Source organism: Sus scrofa, chromosome 14, assembly GCF_000003025.6.
Source record: "Sus scrofa isolate TJ Tabasco breed Duroc chromosome 14, Sscrofa11.1, whole genome shotgun sequence".
Taxonomy (NCBI): Eukaryota; Metazoa; Chordata; class Mammalia; order Artiodactyla; family Suidae; genus Sus; species Sus scrofa.
The window spans coordinates 71,119,653-71,134,575 of record NC_010456.5 but is presented as its reverse complement, the minus strand read 5'-3'; the positions used below and the strand labels follow the sequence as shown (position 1 = coordinate 71,134,575).

Below are 14,923 nucleotides of genomic sequence, written 5' to 3'. Positions count from 1 at the left end.
GCTCTGATTTGACACCTAGTTTGGGAACCTCCATATGCCGTGCGTATGGCCCTAAAAAGACGAAAGACAAAAAACAAACAAAAAAAACCCAGTATTAAGTCTAATAGGATACAGAGCATTGAGAACTCTCATACACTGCTGTTGAGAATACAAATGATATAGCCACTTTGGAAACAGTTTGACATTTTCTTATTAAGTTAAACATACATTTCCTGCATGATCTAGCAGTTCCAGACTTAGGTATTATGTTCACACATAAATCGGTAAACAAGAGGGGAATGAGGAGTTACTATTTAATGGGTACAGAAGTCTCAGTTTTGCACTTAATGCCACCAAACTGTACACTTAAAAAGCGTTAAGATGGTAGGCTTCATGTTAACATGTATTTTACCACAAATTATTTTGTAAGTAATGTTTTTAAAAACCTGCAAACAAGTCAAAAACTGGAAACAACCCACATGTCCTTCAGTGGGTGAATGGATAAACCAATTATGGTACATCCATTCAGTAGAATAAAACTGTGCAATAAACTGGAATGAATTATTGATATGTGCAACACTTGAGATGACTTTCAGAGTCCTTACGTTGAGTGAAAGAAGCCAGTCTCAGGATTATACACCATAGGATTCAATTTATGTGACATTCTTAAGAAACCAGAACTGTGGTTATCAGGGACCAGTGATGGGGAGGGAGTTTGTGACTGCAGAGGGGTAATACAAGAGCATTCCTTGGGGAGGTAGAACTGTTCACTGTCCTGATTATTGTAGCAGTTTCTCTATACATGTGTTTAAAACCCTCAGAACTATTAAGTCAATTTTAAGTGGAGCTCCCTGATGGCTCAGCGGGTTAATAAGGTCCAGTGTCATCACTGCTGTGGCTCAGGTCACTGCTGTGGCACTGCTTCGATCCCTGGCCCTGGAACTTCCACATGCCATAGGCGTGGCCAAAAAAGTCAGTGTTACTGTATAATAATTTAGAGAATAAAATTTTTTAACTTACAAAAAAGGACTTCTGATTAACCTTTGGAATAAACATGTTTATCTCTGCTCCCTCCCAAATCTCACTTGAATGACAATAAAGGAATAAAAGTAGGAACACACCCATCCCCCAAAAAATGCAGTGAGCAAGAGAAAAAATAGTTTTGGAAGATAGAAAAGAGGTAGATGAATTGTTGAGGGACTTAGAGAAAGGAAAATTGAATCCTTAAGCCTCTAGAAGGACAGAATTGTCAAGAGGCAACCCATTTTACACTGTAGACTCTCAGAAAGGGTCAGGAATTGGCATATTGTGTTACTATAATGACAAGGTTGCAGGGTTGGGGTAAAAGCAATAGAATTACTTCAAAGCTAATTTAAAGAATGATTAGACCTCTCACATCCCCTTTTCTACAGAGCAAAGCACAACTCTAGAGAGAGGCTTTAGAATCTGGGAAAATAGCCAGACTGAGGTAGCCAGACTTAAATCCTCCAGGGAGAAAATTGAAGGTTTCTTCGGCCGGGGCGGGGCGGGGCGGGGCGGGGGAGGGGGGGGGGTAAATTGATCTGCTGAAGAGAAGAAAACTTTAAGGATACCCCAAAGGAAATGGACCCCACCTCCAGTAACTCTAAAATGAAAACAATATAATAGCTTCTTGTCATGCTTTAGGTCCTACATGATTTTTTTTTTTAATTTATTTTTTAAAATTAAAGTATGGTTTGCAGGAGTTCCCATCATGGCCCAGTGGTTAACGAATCCGACCAGGAACCTTGAAGTTGTGGGTTTGATCCCTGGCCTTGCTCAGTGGGTTAAGAATCCAGCGTTGCCGTGAGCTGTGGTGTAGGTTGCAGACACGGCTCGGATCTCACGTTGCTGTGGCTCTGGTGTAGGCCTGTGGCTACAGCTCCGATTAGACCTCTAGCCTGGGAACCTCCATATTCTGCAGAAGCAGCCCTAGAAATGGCAAAAAGACAAAAAAATAAAAATAAAGTGTGGTTTACAGTGTTGGACCAATTTTTGCTGTACAATAAAATGACTCAGTTAAATTATATATATATATACACATACTTTTTTATATTCTTTCCCATCATGGTCTGTCCCAGGAGAGTGGATATAGTTCCTTGGCTGTAACAGTAGGACCTTGTGGTTTATCCATTCTAAATGTAATAGTTTGCATCTACTAACCTCAAACTCCCATCCCACTTCCCTTCAACCTTATTGGCTTCTTTGCTAAGCCTGGAACCCTCCAGGAACACTCTAGTCTTGTGGCCTTTCTAATACCTGTTCCCTGTGCCTGGAGTTCTCTTCACCTTGGTAATTCCAGATGGTTCTTGCTCTAACTTCTTTTATGTCTTTATATCTTCTCAGAGACTTCACTGGATAACTTACTAAAAATTGCACATGTACACACACACACACACACACCCTTTGGCTTCTCTGTGTTTGGGTTTATTATTTTTTTCTTTGAATTTGACTAAATAAAACTTTTTTTCTTTCTTTTTTTCGTCTTTTTAGGGCCACACCCATGGCATATGGAAGTTCCCAGGGTAGGGGTTGAATTGGAGCTGCAGCTGCCAGCCTACGCCACAGCCACAGCAACACCAAATCCAAGCCTCATCAGTGACCTACATCACACTCATGGTAACACTGGATCCTTAACCCACTCAGCTGGGCCAGGGATCAAACCCGCATCCTCATGGATATTAGTCAGGTTCTTAACCCACTGAGCCACATGGCAGCTTCTAAATAAAACTTTATTTAGTTTTTTTATTGTCTGCTGCTCTTTACCCCCCACCACGGTGTAAACACAATAAAGGCAGGATATGTTCACTGCTGTATTCCCAGAGCCAGGAAAGGCACTCAGCAGGTACCTTGCCTGAAGATATAAATGATCAAAATACTCATTCAGTAAGACAGGACATTTTTTTTTTTTTAGTATATTTTCATGTACTCAGTATACTTTGATTTCTTGTACTGTATATCTGATTCATTATAATTTCAGTGATAATGATTTGGCTTTAAATGCTCTTCTTCATCAGCACTGTGTACACATTTCCTCAGAACCATCTAGAAATTAAAGAAACATATTTATCCATCCTTTCATTTCCCCACTAACATGCTCACAGACTTTATTTATTTATTTAGTCTTTTGTTCTTTTGGGGCCTCACCCATGGCATATGAAGGTTCCCAGGCTAGGGGTCTAATTGGAGCTGTTGCTGCTGGCCTACGCCAGAGCCACAGCAACGCCAGATCTGAGCCGCATCTGTGGCCTACACCACAGCTCACAGCAATGCTGGATCCTTAACCCACTGAGCAAGGCCAGGGACCGAACCCGCAACCTCATGGTTCCTAGTCGGATTCGCTTCTGCTGCGCCACAACAGGAACTCCCCATGCTCACAGACTTTAGACAAGTTAATACATTAACTGACTTCTAAAATTCAAACCATTTTCTCCAAACTTATTTATAAATTAATAGCAAATATATTGTGGATTTCTCAAGAGTTCAGTCATTGATCCCTTATTGGATTGACTAGTACTATGCAAGATATTAGGAAGACAGCAATAAATGAGATTGAGACATGGTCTTTTCCTTTAATGAGGAAGCTAGACATAATTTTTTTTTCTTTTTTCTTTCTTTTTTCTTTTAGGGCCACACCTGCAGCATATGGAAGTTCCCAGGCTAGGGGTCGAATCAGAGCTGCAGCTGCCAGCCATAGCCACAGCAACTCAGGGTCCGAGCAGCGTCTGCAACCTACACCATAGCTTGAGGCAACACTGGATCATCAACCCACTGAGTGAGGCCAGGGTTTGAACCCTCATCTTCATGGATACTAGTCGGGGTTCATAACCCACTGAGCCACAAGAGGAACTCCTAAGGAAGCTAGACATTAAATAACTGAACTGTGATGAATATAAAGGAAGAAAGTTTAGTGAGTGGTATATAAGGACAAACCTGACCTAGGCTACATAAACTGGGAAAGCCTCTCACTAGATGGTAATCTCTACCAGGTGAGTACGAACTTTGTTCACTGCAGTTTCCCGAGTGCTCCAGACTTTACTTATTATGTGTTTGTTGAATAAGTCAGTGAATGAATGGATGTTTAATCTGAGCCCTAAAGGATAAATTGAAATTAGTGTGATGAACAAAGAGAGGAGGAGGATGTGTCTATGTGGTCTAGGCTCAGGGAATAGTGTGTCCAAAGGCCTTGATGCTAGAAGGATGTTGCTGTTTAAGAACTAAAAGTTAAGGCCAGTGTTGGTTGCATTTTAAAGAGTACAGTATAGACTTACTCCCTTTTTTCCTCCCTTTTCTCTTAGTGCTCATTTTTTTTAAGGAATTAGTTTTTATTGTTGTTGCAAATTACCCCAAAATGTAGTGGCTTAAAGATAACAGTGAACATTTGTTGTCTTATACTGTTTCTGTGGGTCAGAAATTCAGAAGTGGTTTAACTGGGTGGTTTTATCTCTCTCATGAGGTTACAGTCAAAATATTGACTGGTGCTTTTAGTTGTCTGAAGACTTGAGGATAGAATTTCCTTTCCAAAATGGCTCACTCACATAGCCTCAGAATCTCACCTTGAGGAAATGGCAAATGGCTCCCCCCAAGAGTGAGTGATGGAAAAGAGGCTAAAGCCACAGAGGGTTTTTTTTGAGGGTTTTTGTTGTTGTTGTTTGGAGTTTTGGTTTTTGTGTTGTTTGTTTTGGTTTGGTTTGGGCAGCACCCACAACATAGGGAAGTTCCCAAGCCAGGGATCAAATCTGAGCAGCAGCTGTGGCCTATGCCGGATCCTTAACTCCAGCCACAAAGGTTTTTATGATCTAGCATCAGAAGTAAGTATTCTCATGTCCACATATCCTAATGATTAGAGATCAGGCCTATTCATTGTGGGAGGGGACTAAAGGGCATGAATAGCAAGAGGCAAAGATCTTTCAGGGCCAGAGTTCCCGTCATTGTGGCGCAGTGGTTAACGAATCCGACTAGGAACCACGAGGTTGCGGGTTCGATCTCTGGCCTTGCTCAGTGGGTTAAGGATCCAGCGTTGCCGTGAGCTTGGTGTAGGTTGCAGACATGGCTTGGATCCTGTGTTGCTGTGGCTCTGGCGTAGGCTGGCAGCTATAGCTCCAATTCGACCCCTAGCCTGGGAACTTCCATATGCCGCAGGAGCGGCCCAAGGAAAGGCAAAAAAACAAAAAAAAAAAGATCTTTCAGGGCCATTTGGAAACTGCCACAGAAAATTATTAGTGTTGCTCTTAGAACCATTTATTTTTTTAAGGGAATACAGAATAATACGACATAATTAAACTTAACATAGGAAAAGAAAATTTTATAATTATTTTAGATAATTGTATGTTGAACTCTATTAACATTTCAGTAATTCTGGTTTATCCTTTAGATATTTACTTTTGAAGTTGATATTATAATCCTATCATGTTTTTTGAGGTGGGGAGAAGACATTTCTGCTGATTCATAAATAGTCCCTTCCCTTTTCCCTGGAACTAATAGTTCCAAGTTGTAAAATGCCCAGGAAGTGTAATTAATTAAGTGAATCATATGAATTTCAAACTCCTGGGCAATGTTAGCTTTTTGTGCCAAGGAATCTTAGTTTGTCAGATTCAAGATAAAACTAATATTCCTTAATATTAATAAAAGATTATGTTGTTTTTAGAATACAGAATACAAAGGAGAATATTGGGCAGAACATCCTACAATAAAAATGTTTTGGGAAGTATTTCACGAATTACCATTGGAAAAGAAAAAACAATTTTTGTGTAAGTATTTCTTGGTTTTATTTTGCTTTGGCTGTGCCTGAATCATGCAGAAGTTCCTGGGTCAGGGATCAAACCCACACCACAGCAGTGACCTGAGCCGTAGCAGTGACAATGCCAGATCCTTTAACTGCTAGGCTGCCAGGATACACTATGTAAGTATTTTTAATTAGTTCTGTTTTACGAGAATGGAATCTAATTATTAAACCTATTCTCACAGGCGATTGATTACTTTCTTGGGAAACATTTTTACCTTATTGTATTCTAAGGTCCTATTTTTAATTTTTAGCCAATGTCCTTTTTTAATTTTTGATTAAATTAATTTTTAAATCTGCATTCTTTATTCCTACGTTTTCTTATTTTGAAAGCTAAATTTATTTTGCTTCGAAAACAATTTATTCTTTCAAAAGCAAATAATAACACTGATTATAGTAACCTAGGGATGTAATTCCTTTTAGTAGTTTTTAGGGTTTTTTTTGTTTTTTGTTTTTTTTTCTTTTGAGGGCCACACCCACATCATGTGAAGTTCCCGGGCTAGGGGTTGAATCAGAGCTGCAAGCCGCTGGCCTGCGCCACTGCCACAGCAATGTCAGATCTGAGCCACGTATGCCACCTCTACCACAGCTCATAGCAACACCAGATGCTTAACCCACTGAGCAAGGCCAGGGATCAAACCCACATCCTCATGGATCCTGATTGGGATCGTTACCACTGAGCCACAGTGGGGCCTCTTTCTCCTTTTACATTAGATCTCTGCAATGTAGCTCTTTTTTTGTGTTGTTTTCATTTTATTTTTCTTGTTGCTTTTGCATGAAAACTTAGGGAATTGGTGTATAAAATAGAACTTTTCTATTGCAGGAGTACTTTTATTTATAGCTTAATCTCTTGGCCTATTTTTCATATCATAAGAATGATAAGACATTGAGTTTTGGATCAGTTATAAATAAAAATGACAGAAACAGAGGAGTTCCCATTGTGGCTCAGCAGTAATGAACCCGACCAGTATCCATGAGGTTGCAGGTTTGATCCCTGGCCGTGCTTAGTGGGTTAAGGATCCAGCATTGCCATGAGCTATGGTGTAGGTCACAAGTATGCCTCGGATCTAGCATTGCTGAGGCTGTGGCGTAAGTCGGCAGCTGAAGCTCCAGTATGACCCCTAGCCTGGGAAGTTCCATTTGCTGCAGGTACAGCCGTAAATTTAAAAATAAATAAAATTGTAAAATAAAAATGACAGAAACCAGATAGAAAGAGGAATCATAATCTATACTGTTTGTATTTGATTTATAAACTAGCTCTACTTTATCTTTTTTTTTTTTTTTTTTTTTTTTTTTTTAATTCCTTTTTGGCCAGGCCTATGGCACATGGAAGATCCCAGGTCAGGGATCAGAAGCAACCTGAACCACTGCAATGACAGTGCCGAATCCTTGACCAGCTGCACCATAAGGGAATTCTAAAGGGCTATTCTTTTCAAAAAGAAGGGCTCTGAAAATTTTTCTTAAAGGCAGTAGTCATTCATTTATCAGACATTTATTAAGCATCTCCTGAATGCTAATATTAAGATTATATTTACACAGCAGGTTAAGAATCCAGCATTGTTTTGTAGCTATGGTGTAGGTCACAACCATGGCTCAGATTTGATCCCTGGCCTCGGAATTTACATGGTCTAACTGGGAAAAAAATCCTTACATTTAGTTTTTTTTCTTTTTAGGGCTACACCTCTTGCACAGCATATGAAAGTTCCCAGGTAGGGGTCAAATCAGAGCTGCATCTGAAACCTGTACCACAGCTTATGGCACCGGGTCCTTAACCCACTGAGCAAGGCCAAGCATCAGACCCATGTCCTTATGGGTACTAGTTGAGCTGAGCCACAACAGGAACTCCAAAAACTCACATTTTAAAAAAATGTTTGGATGTATCTTTAAGTCATGCTTCCACAAATCCTGGAGAGAGGCTTCCACAGAAGAGCACATGTTAATGTAAAGCTTTACTCTAGTGATTGTCTAACTTGATACCTTGTATGTCATTTTGATAAAGCAGTTGGCTCAATTATTTTTTTTCTTGGCAGTATTTCTGACAGGTAGTGATCGCATTCCTATTCTTGGTATGAAGAGTCTAATACTAGTCATCCAGTCAACAGGAGGTGGTGAGGAATATCTTCCAGTTTCCCATACCTGTTTTAATCTTCTGGATCTTCCAAAATATACAGACAAAGAAACTCTCCGCTCTAAACTGATCCAAGCTATTGATCACAATGAAGGCTTCAGTTTAATATAACTTTGAAGTTATAACTAGTTTACTGCAAAAGCATTAAACTTGTTTGTGTTTTTTCTTGTGGTGATGAATTCAGCAAGGTGACAGAGGTACTATTACAGTTCTTACTTGCAAAATGTTTGATGCAATGAGTATTCATGAAAGCCAAAAAATATTAAAGGAAATGAACAAAAACTGTTGATAATTAAACCTACTGTACAGAACTATGGTTTTTTTTTTTTTGCCATCTTCCAATAAACATACAAGTATTGTGAATACATTGAAGTTTTACTAACATGAATTTTAAGAGTTTGCTATTTCACAAATGATTTGGTGTGTGAGTGCATGAAAATGTTGCTTAATTTTTCTTCAATCACTGGGTGAAAAACCTTTAACTTTGGCCTGCAATAGTCATTCGATTATTTTTTCATTTTGTAAATAATGTTAAGTTTTGTAATAAAATAGTTATGCTCTCATACCAGTACCAGTTTCTATGGTTGTAATTCAACTTGAGCTAAATTTTAAGGGTTAAAAATTACAATTTAACTCTTATTCTGGGAATTTATAAAAGGAAAAAATTAGTATGGTGAAGACAGTCTTTGCTTTTTGCTAGAATAAATGTCCTTATACAAATCTAAATTACAGATAGGAGTTATCTAAATAACTTGTGGTTCTTTTGTGAATTTTAAGATACTATTGATAAATTGGGAGGTTATCAGAAAGCTTATATTTAGTAATGGAAGAACTCTGTTCTGCAGTTACCTAGAATACATCCTTGGTTACTCTGAGAACCAGTCACTGGGTTATAGCTTTTTAAAACTATCAATGCTGTAAGTTGGTATTTAAACAAAATTTTCAGTGCTTTAGAACTATTTCCAGAATTCCTGTTGTGGCTCAGCAGGTTAAGAATCCAACTAGTATCCATGAGGATGTGGGTTCAGTCCCTGGCCTCACCAAGTGGGTTAAGGATCCAGTGTTGCTGTGGCTGTGGCCCGATTTGACCCCTGGCCTGGGAACTTACATATGCCATGGGTGCCCGTCCTAAAAAAAGACAAAAAAAAACCCAAAACTATTTCCTAGAATTTTAAGAAATCTTAAGTTTTATGGTGCTGATGCTTGGTTTTCTCCTATCATTAAATTGTTAGTTGATGGAACGTATGTGACTTTCTGCTATAATGCAAATATTTATTTTTTAAATGCCATGAAAACTGTTGAAATAATAAAGATTTATGGTTTAATATTTAAATTTTCATTGGTTCTCATATAAGACAAAATTGTTCAAACATATTAATGTCTCAGGGAAGGTCTTTTAAATTTTGAATTGCTTGCTTCCATTCCATACAAATTTATCTCTTTTATATAAGTCCCCAAGTCTCTTAACTACTTCTCAAATCCAAAACAACCTGGAAGAATTGGGTACATAATTTTCCAGCAAAACCTTAACTGAATTGTTGAGGCTATCTATGATTAAGTGGGACTAAATGGAGACTATTTTGTAATTTTACTGTGGCAATGTTAATATGTTGACTTACTGTGTTTGGTCTAGGTGCCGCCTCAGACCTCTATGGGGTGCTGCATTATATGTGCTTCAAAAAATTCTTTTAACATTTATAATTCAGAAATGCAAATGAGCCTAAGGATTTTGGAGAAGGGATTGTAGACCTGTACTTTTCAGTGTAACTTCTGGTAAACCGTAAGTGTCTTTTTATGTGTAGAAGCCCGTAATAACTTTCCTCAGAATAGTGGTATTTTTCACAATGGAGACTCTTCCCTGTACCCGATAATGGTACTGTTACCCTGTACATCCATTCCTTGAGAATAGGGATTGTTCCCATTGCAAATGTAGATGTGTCAGATGCTCTTCTTCTCAGTAGCCTCTGTATGCTATGAAGCTCATCTGTGAAATAGCCACTTTGGATTTCAGGTGGAGTACAAAAGTACAAGGCACAATTTGGGTAAGCCTGATACTCTTTTCCTCTCTGTTGTTAACAGACATTCAGTAGAATTAACAGCAAGGAGATTCATGGCAGAAAATCAAAATACCATGGAGGATTTTTCAAATTGCCATTTGCTTTTTAAAAAGTAACAAGAAAATATCCAGCTTTATAGATGAGTAGAAAGTAGGCACATATCAAGTTCACTAAATTACAAGGACCATTATTGAGTTGGCTAAACTTTTGAAAACATTTGGCCTCCATATAGACCTAGTTTTAAGAGCAACCATGTGTTTTTAGCTCTCCTGTCTTGACAGTAGTAATCTTAACCAGTAACCATTGTTCAGACCGAGAAGGAAGTACAACCAAGGCAAGCCTTGAAATTGGCCTGAAATAAAACCAGAATAGAATTTCTAAAACTGAGAGACCTAAATTAAGAGCCCAACCTTTTCACAGGGCTCACTCCATAAGAACCACTCAGGTCTTGATTATGCATAATGCTTAAGAACAAAAGCAAACGGTCCTGTTCTCAGCCTTTTCCAGATCACGAACCTCTTTGGCCATTCCAACTGCTTATGGTAGATACTCCTACACTGGTAATCTCTCTAGAGGTAAGTTGGCAATAGTCTGCTTGTTTTATTAAGCCTACTTTCTTTTTTAGGCCAGGCTCCTGGGAATGGAATTGGTTAAGTGCTAAAGGTAACTCCTGTACGCTTTTGCTTTCTCAACCTTTACTATACTTTTGAATAACCTGGGGCTACTTTTTAGTACTTTGTATAGGCCCTAGAAATGTCACCTCTAAGAACTGACGTTACCTATACTTTTCATTTCCCAGGTGATTTTTAATGGTCCCAACTGAGAGCCACTGAAGAGGGGAAGTCATTAGGCCATTTTCCATATTTCTGCTAGCATCCTAATGCTGACTTGGTTCATTTTCAAGGTGGGGAGAGAGCTTTTGGTGTACAAAACTAGATGGCAAGTTTAGGAGTTGAGACTTGTTTCAAATACAACTTAGCAAATAGTATTTAGCAGGTAGGTAAAGGTACCTCATTGATTTGTGTACAACTGAAGAAGATGCTGATTATAAACCATGTGACACTAATTAGGATACTGCATCAGTGAAATACATGGTGCATTAACCAAGAGGAATGGAAAAAGCATGAAGTTAATGGCCTAATTAGGTCTTGCTAGGTACTAAATTTGACTATGGTATGAACTAGCATACTTTCCATTTTGTGCATATATGGAATGATGTCAATTCCTTATTTTTCTAACATCTTAGGATGAATCTAGTACGAACAAGATATATGGAGGCAGAGTTTTTTTAAATTTACTAAGAGCAGAAAACTGCTTGTCAAGTTTATTCATTATTACACCTTCATAAGGAGCATGTTCCAGCACTTTTGAATTTTAAGTTTCCAGGTCCGCCTCAGAAAAGTTCATGGCAGATTTGATCTGCAGTAATTTTTTGCCCATTCCTAGTGTTTTACACCAGGAGACTAGTTTAACAGTATCATAGGTAGCACATGGGTTCTTAAGTTCACCATTTCCACTGTTCCTTCTTGTCCCCCAATCCCTAAGTGTTGGTCCTTTGACAAACCTTTCATGCGTTGTGTACCGTTCTGGTGAGACTGTCATAAACTGAATGAAGACATGTGGAATGAGAAGAAAGCATCTAATATATACAAAATCCCTCTGTACAAAATCCGCAAATTCTTAAAATTTTATACCTTAAACAATGTAAAGAAAAAAGTCAAATGTCAATTTTAATAGACTTTAAAACAGTGTACAAGTATAAAACACTGGTTTTGTATTTCAAAAGTTGGAGGAAGATATCCAGTCATTAAACAGTCTACAAAACATATGCCAGTAGATTACATAAAAGACTATGTACAATATAAAAAGAGCTGAAAACAGTCTTCACTGTAAAAATAATTTAAAACAAATTCTTCAATTTAAAATATCATCTATAGCACAAACACACATCATGCAAATGGAAAACTAAATATACTGCATTCTTTAGCGTAGCCCAATAAATTCAGTTTGAGACCTCTTTTAGGTAGGGAAATAGCCATTCAATAAAACTCTTCTCCGGCAGTAATGGTCCAAGCTGGGTATTTTATACTTAAAGAACAGCTACATTTCAAACCCTTTTTTGTTAAATTGTAATAAATACTAAAGCAACATAGGAATACTTTATTTGGAAGTAACATTGGGGAAAGGACTGGAAAATAAATGCTTCTCTGCAACTTTATAAAGTATGAACTTTTTTGAAAGGCTAGAAGCTTCTGCAGCTGAGAAAATTGATGTCTAGTTTTAAGGCAGGCTAAGCTTTTTATAGGAACTAGTTTCATCAGCTATTCTGGTATTACAAGTCACATCGCCTTCGTCTCCGTCTAATAGTTTGGTGTTTATTACACCAAATCTTCCCAACAGGAAACATGTACTTACTGGCTTTGGAACCTAAATCAGGGCCTGTTGCTCTCACTTAATGGGGGGTGCAGGGGTAAGGGGGAGCAACAGTCCAAATTATTACACGCTCCCCAAGTTGAAGTACCGTTATTATTGGTTCATAAAGACTTTGCAAATTCACATCTTGGCAGTTTAATACTTGTGGAAAAGGATCAATGCAAGCTCTACCACAGTGATAGGTATTTAAACAATAGCAAATATTCTTATAACTAAGGGGACCAAGGCAGGCACTACTGTTTCTAAAGCAACTGAAACATTTCCAAAGCATTTATTTGTTTTTTAGGTTAGTTTTATGAGGCAATATAGACATTACCACATGTCCACAGGAAGTACAAAAGCCATCTTCATTTGAACAATACAATATTCCTGAAACGATTAGCACCAAGTCTCACTTTAAAAAGCAAAGACAACTAAGTGCTCTCCCACATACCGTTGACTTCTTTCTACTCACACTGCATGTCATGAGATTTTTAAAAAGTTAGCTGCCACAAGTTTTGGAAAAATGCCAGTGTTTAAAAATAGGTAATTGTGCTAATAAAGAATCAAAAGTTCAGCAGACAGATTTGAGGATTTTAAACCATTCAATGTTACAAAGAAAAGTGTGAAAGTACCATTCTTTGGTCTAGATAAGCTGTTCCCTTTACATTAATTTAACATTCCAATGGCTTTTTGAAAACTTTAAAATGTTGAAACTCACTAGGCAAAAAAAAAAAAAAAAATTATATATACATGGGGATATATCATACAAATGAATCTTTAAAATAAAGTCTTGTCCAACAGCTGATTAAAGATACTTAGTACCTTTCTTTAAAAAAAAAAAAAAAGTTAGTGTTTGAGTATATAAGCACAGAAACAAGAAGTTAAAAATTACCCATGGGAAGAAAATCTTTTACCAGTTTATAAATATTACACCTTTCTGGTTTCCTTGCGCTACTAGGTTCACAAGTAAATGTTCAATTTGACATGCTAAAGTCCCTAATGCTGGTGGAACAATTCCTGTACCTGGACAATTATTACATTATGATTTGTTTGATGGATAGTTAACGCCTGTTGCTTCCTGTTTCATGGATATAGCTTCATTAACTGCCTCTTGGTCACTTCCATCAGCTCCAAATCCAGTTCCTCCAGCTCGCATATTAACATCAGCATCATCTTCCAAACCATTGTAAAATTCTTCAATCTCACTTTCATCCTCCATGGGTTCTTCTAGACTTGGACTCTGGCAAGTTCCACTCTCACTGTTACTGCCACAAGAACTAGAGGATAAGACATCATCTTCAGAGTCTGAATATACCTCAGCGCCATGGAAAATATAACGGTTTGGTGGTAAAAACAGATACTGATTACCTGAAATAAAGTAATAAAAGAGAAGTAGGTTATTTTCAGTTTTCTAAGACTTAGTCTGACTGGGCAGTATGGAGTAAATGTAGGTTTTAGCCTTTTGCCTGAATATCATTACTACAGGCTATTTTAGAAAATTTCTCTAAAACAAGTTATAGACTCAGTCAGTTAGTCCTGGTTCTACCACTCACCCAACTGTGTAAGTTGGGACAATTATGTCTATGCCCCAATTTCTTCATCTGGATGTGAAATAATTTTTACAACCCTATGAGATTAAGTATGAAAAAACAGAGCCATGTTCAATGAAGGTTATTTAGCCAACTCTCTTGAATAGATCTGATGAGCTGAAGTACCTAGCCCACGACCCACCTTCTGAATCAGAATTTTTACAAGAGTCTTATACACATTATAAAGTGTGAAGGAGTGATCTAGCATTAGACTTCAACCTTTCTTTCCCAGAGCCCTCCCAAATTTGCATTAGCAGTATAAGATTTGACCAGTGATGCAGAGTTCCCTGTCTCCCCTGAGCTATGGACCCTGAGTCAAAAGCACTCCTCTAAAATGTCCTGCTCTTATGAGCATAAATTTAAATCTGTAAATATTTAAAAACCAAGTAAGTCCTAGGTTGGTCAAATTTGGTTTAGCTAATTTTGTTTACATTGAGATCTAAGTGAATGGGTAGGAACCCTAAACATTAATGATTTTTTTTTTTTTTTTTTGGTCTTTTTGCCTTTTTTAGGGCCACACCCTTGGCATGTGGAGGTTTCCACGCTAGGGGTCCCATCAGACCTGCAGCCACCAGCCTGCACCAGAGCCACAGCAACACAAGATCCAAGCCGCATCTGTGACTTACACCGCAGCTCACGGCAACACCAGATCCTTAACCCACTGAGCAAGGCTGGGGATCGAACCCACAACCTCATGGTTTCTAGTTGGATTCGTTAACCACTGAGCCACAACAGGAACTCTGAAATATTTTATACCCTTAAATTCACAACCAGTCTTACCAAACATGGTGTTGTAGTGATTACATGATATCCCAGATAGATTCACAAAAGCCTGACTACTGGAGTAACATACCGTCTACCACACATACCCAAATTTCTCTTCAAAATGACTTCAAGTTTTTTTAAACCCCATCATGACCCAGTTCTAGTATGTATTCAAGTGTGAAAACCACTT

The 14,923-nt window shown here is 38.0% G+C and overlaps 2 protein-coding genes across 12 annotated transcripts in view; one reads left to right on the top strand and one right to left on the bottom strand.

Moving 5' to 3' along the window:
* Positions 1-8,476, top strand: part of HERC4 (HECT and RLD domain containing E3 ubiquitin protein ligase 4) — a 143,418-nt gene extending 134,942 nt beyond the window's left edge. For 5 of the 9 annotated variants that reach the window (XR_002338529.1, XM_021072876.1, XM_021072872.1 and 2 more), the window contains 2 exons: positions 5,645-5,747; positions 7,810-8,475. Coding sequence is in view for 7 of the 9 variants with exons in the window: in XM_021072876.1 (XP_020928535.1) it covers positions 5,645-5,747; positions 7,810-8,018 (312 nt within the window). In the remaining 2 variants the exon portion in view is untranslated. Of the gene's footprint in view, positions 1-5,644; positions 5,748-7,809 lie in introns of all 9 variants that reach the window. The other 4 variants (XR_002338528.1, XM_021072873.1, XM_021072875.1 and 1 more) reach the window with 3 other exon arrangements.
* SIRT1 (sirtuin 1) overlaps positions 8,225-14,923 on the bottom strand; it is a 35,185-nt gene continuing 28,486 nt past the window's right edge. For 2 of the 3 annotated variants that reach the window (XM_021072203.1, XM_021072204.1), the window contains one exon: positions 8,225-13,747. In XM_021072203.1, coding sequence (XP_020927862.1) covers positions 13,419-13,747 — 329 coding nt within the window. In that variant the 3' untranslated portion in view covers positions 8,225-13,418. 3 annotated transcript variants of the gene reach the window in all.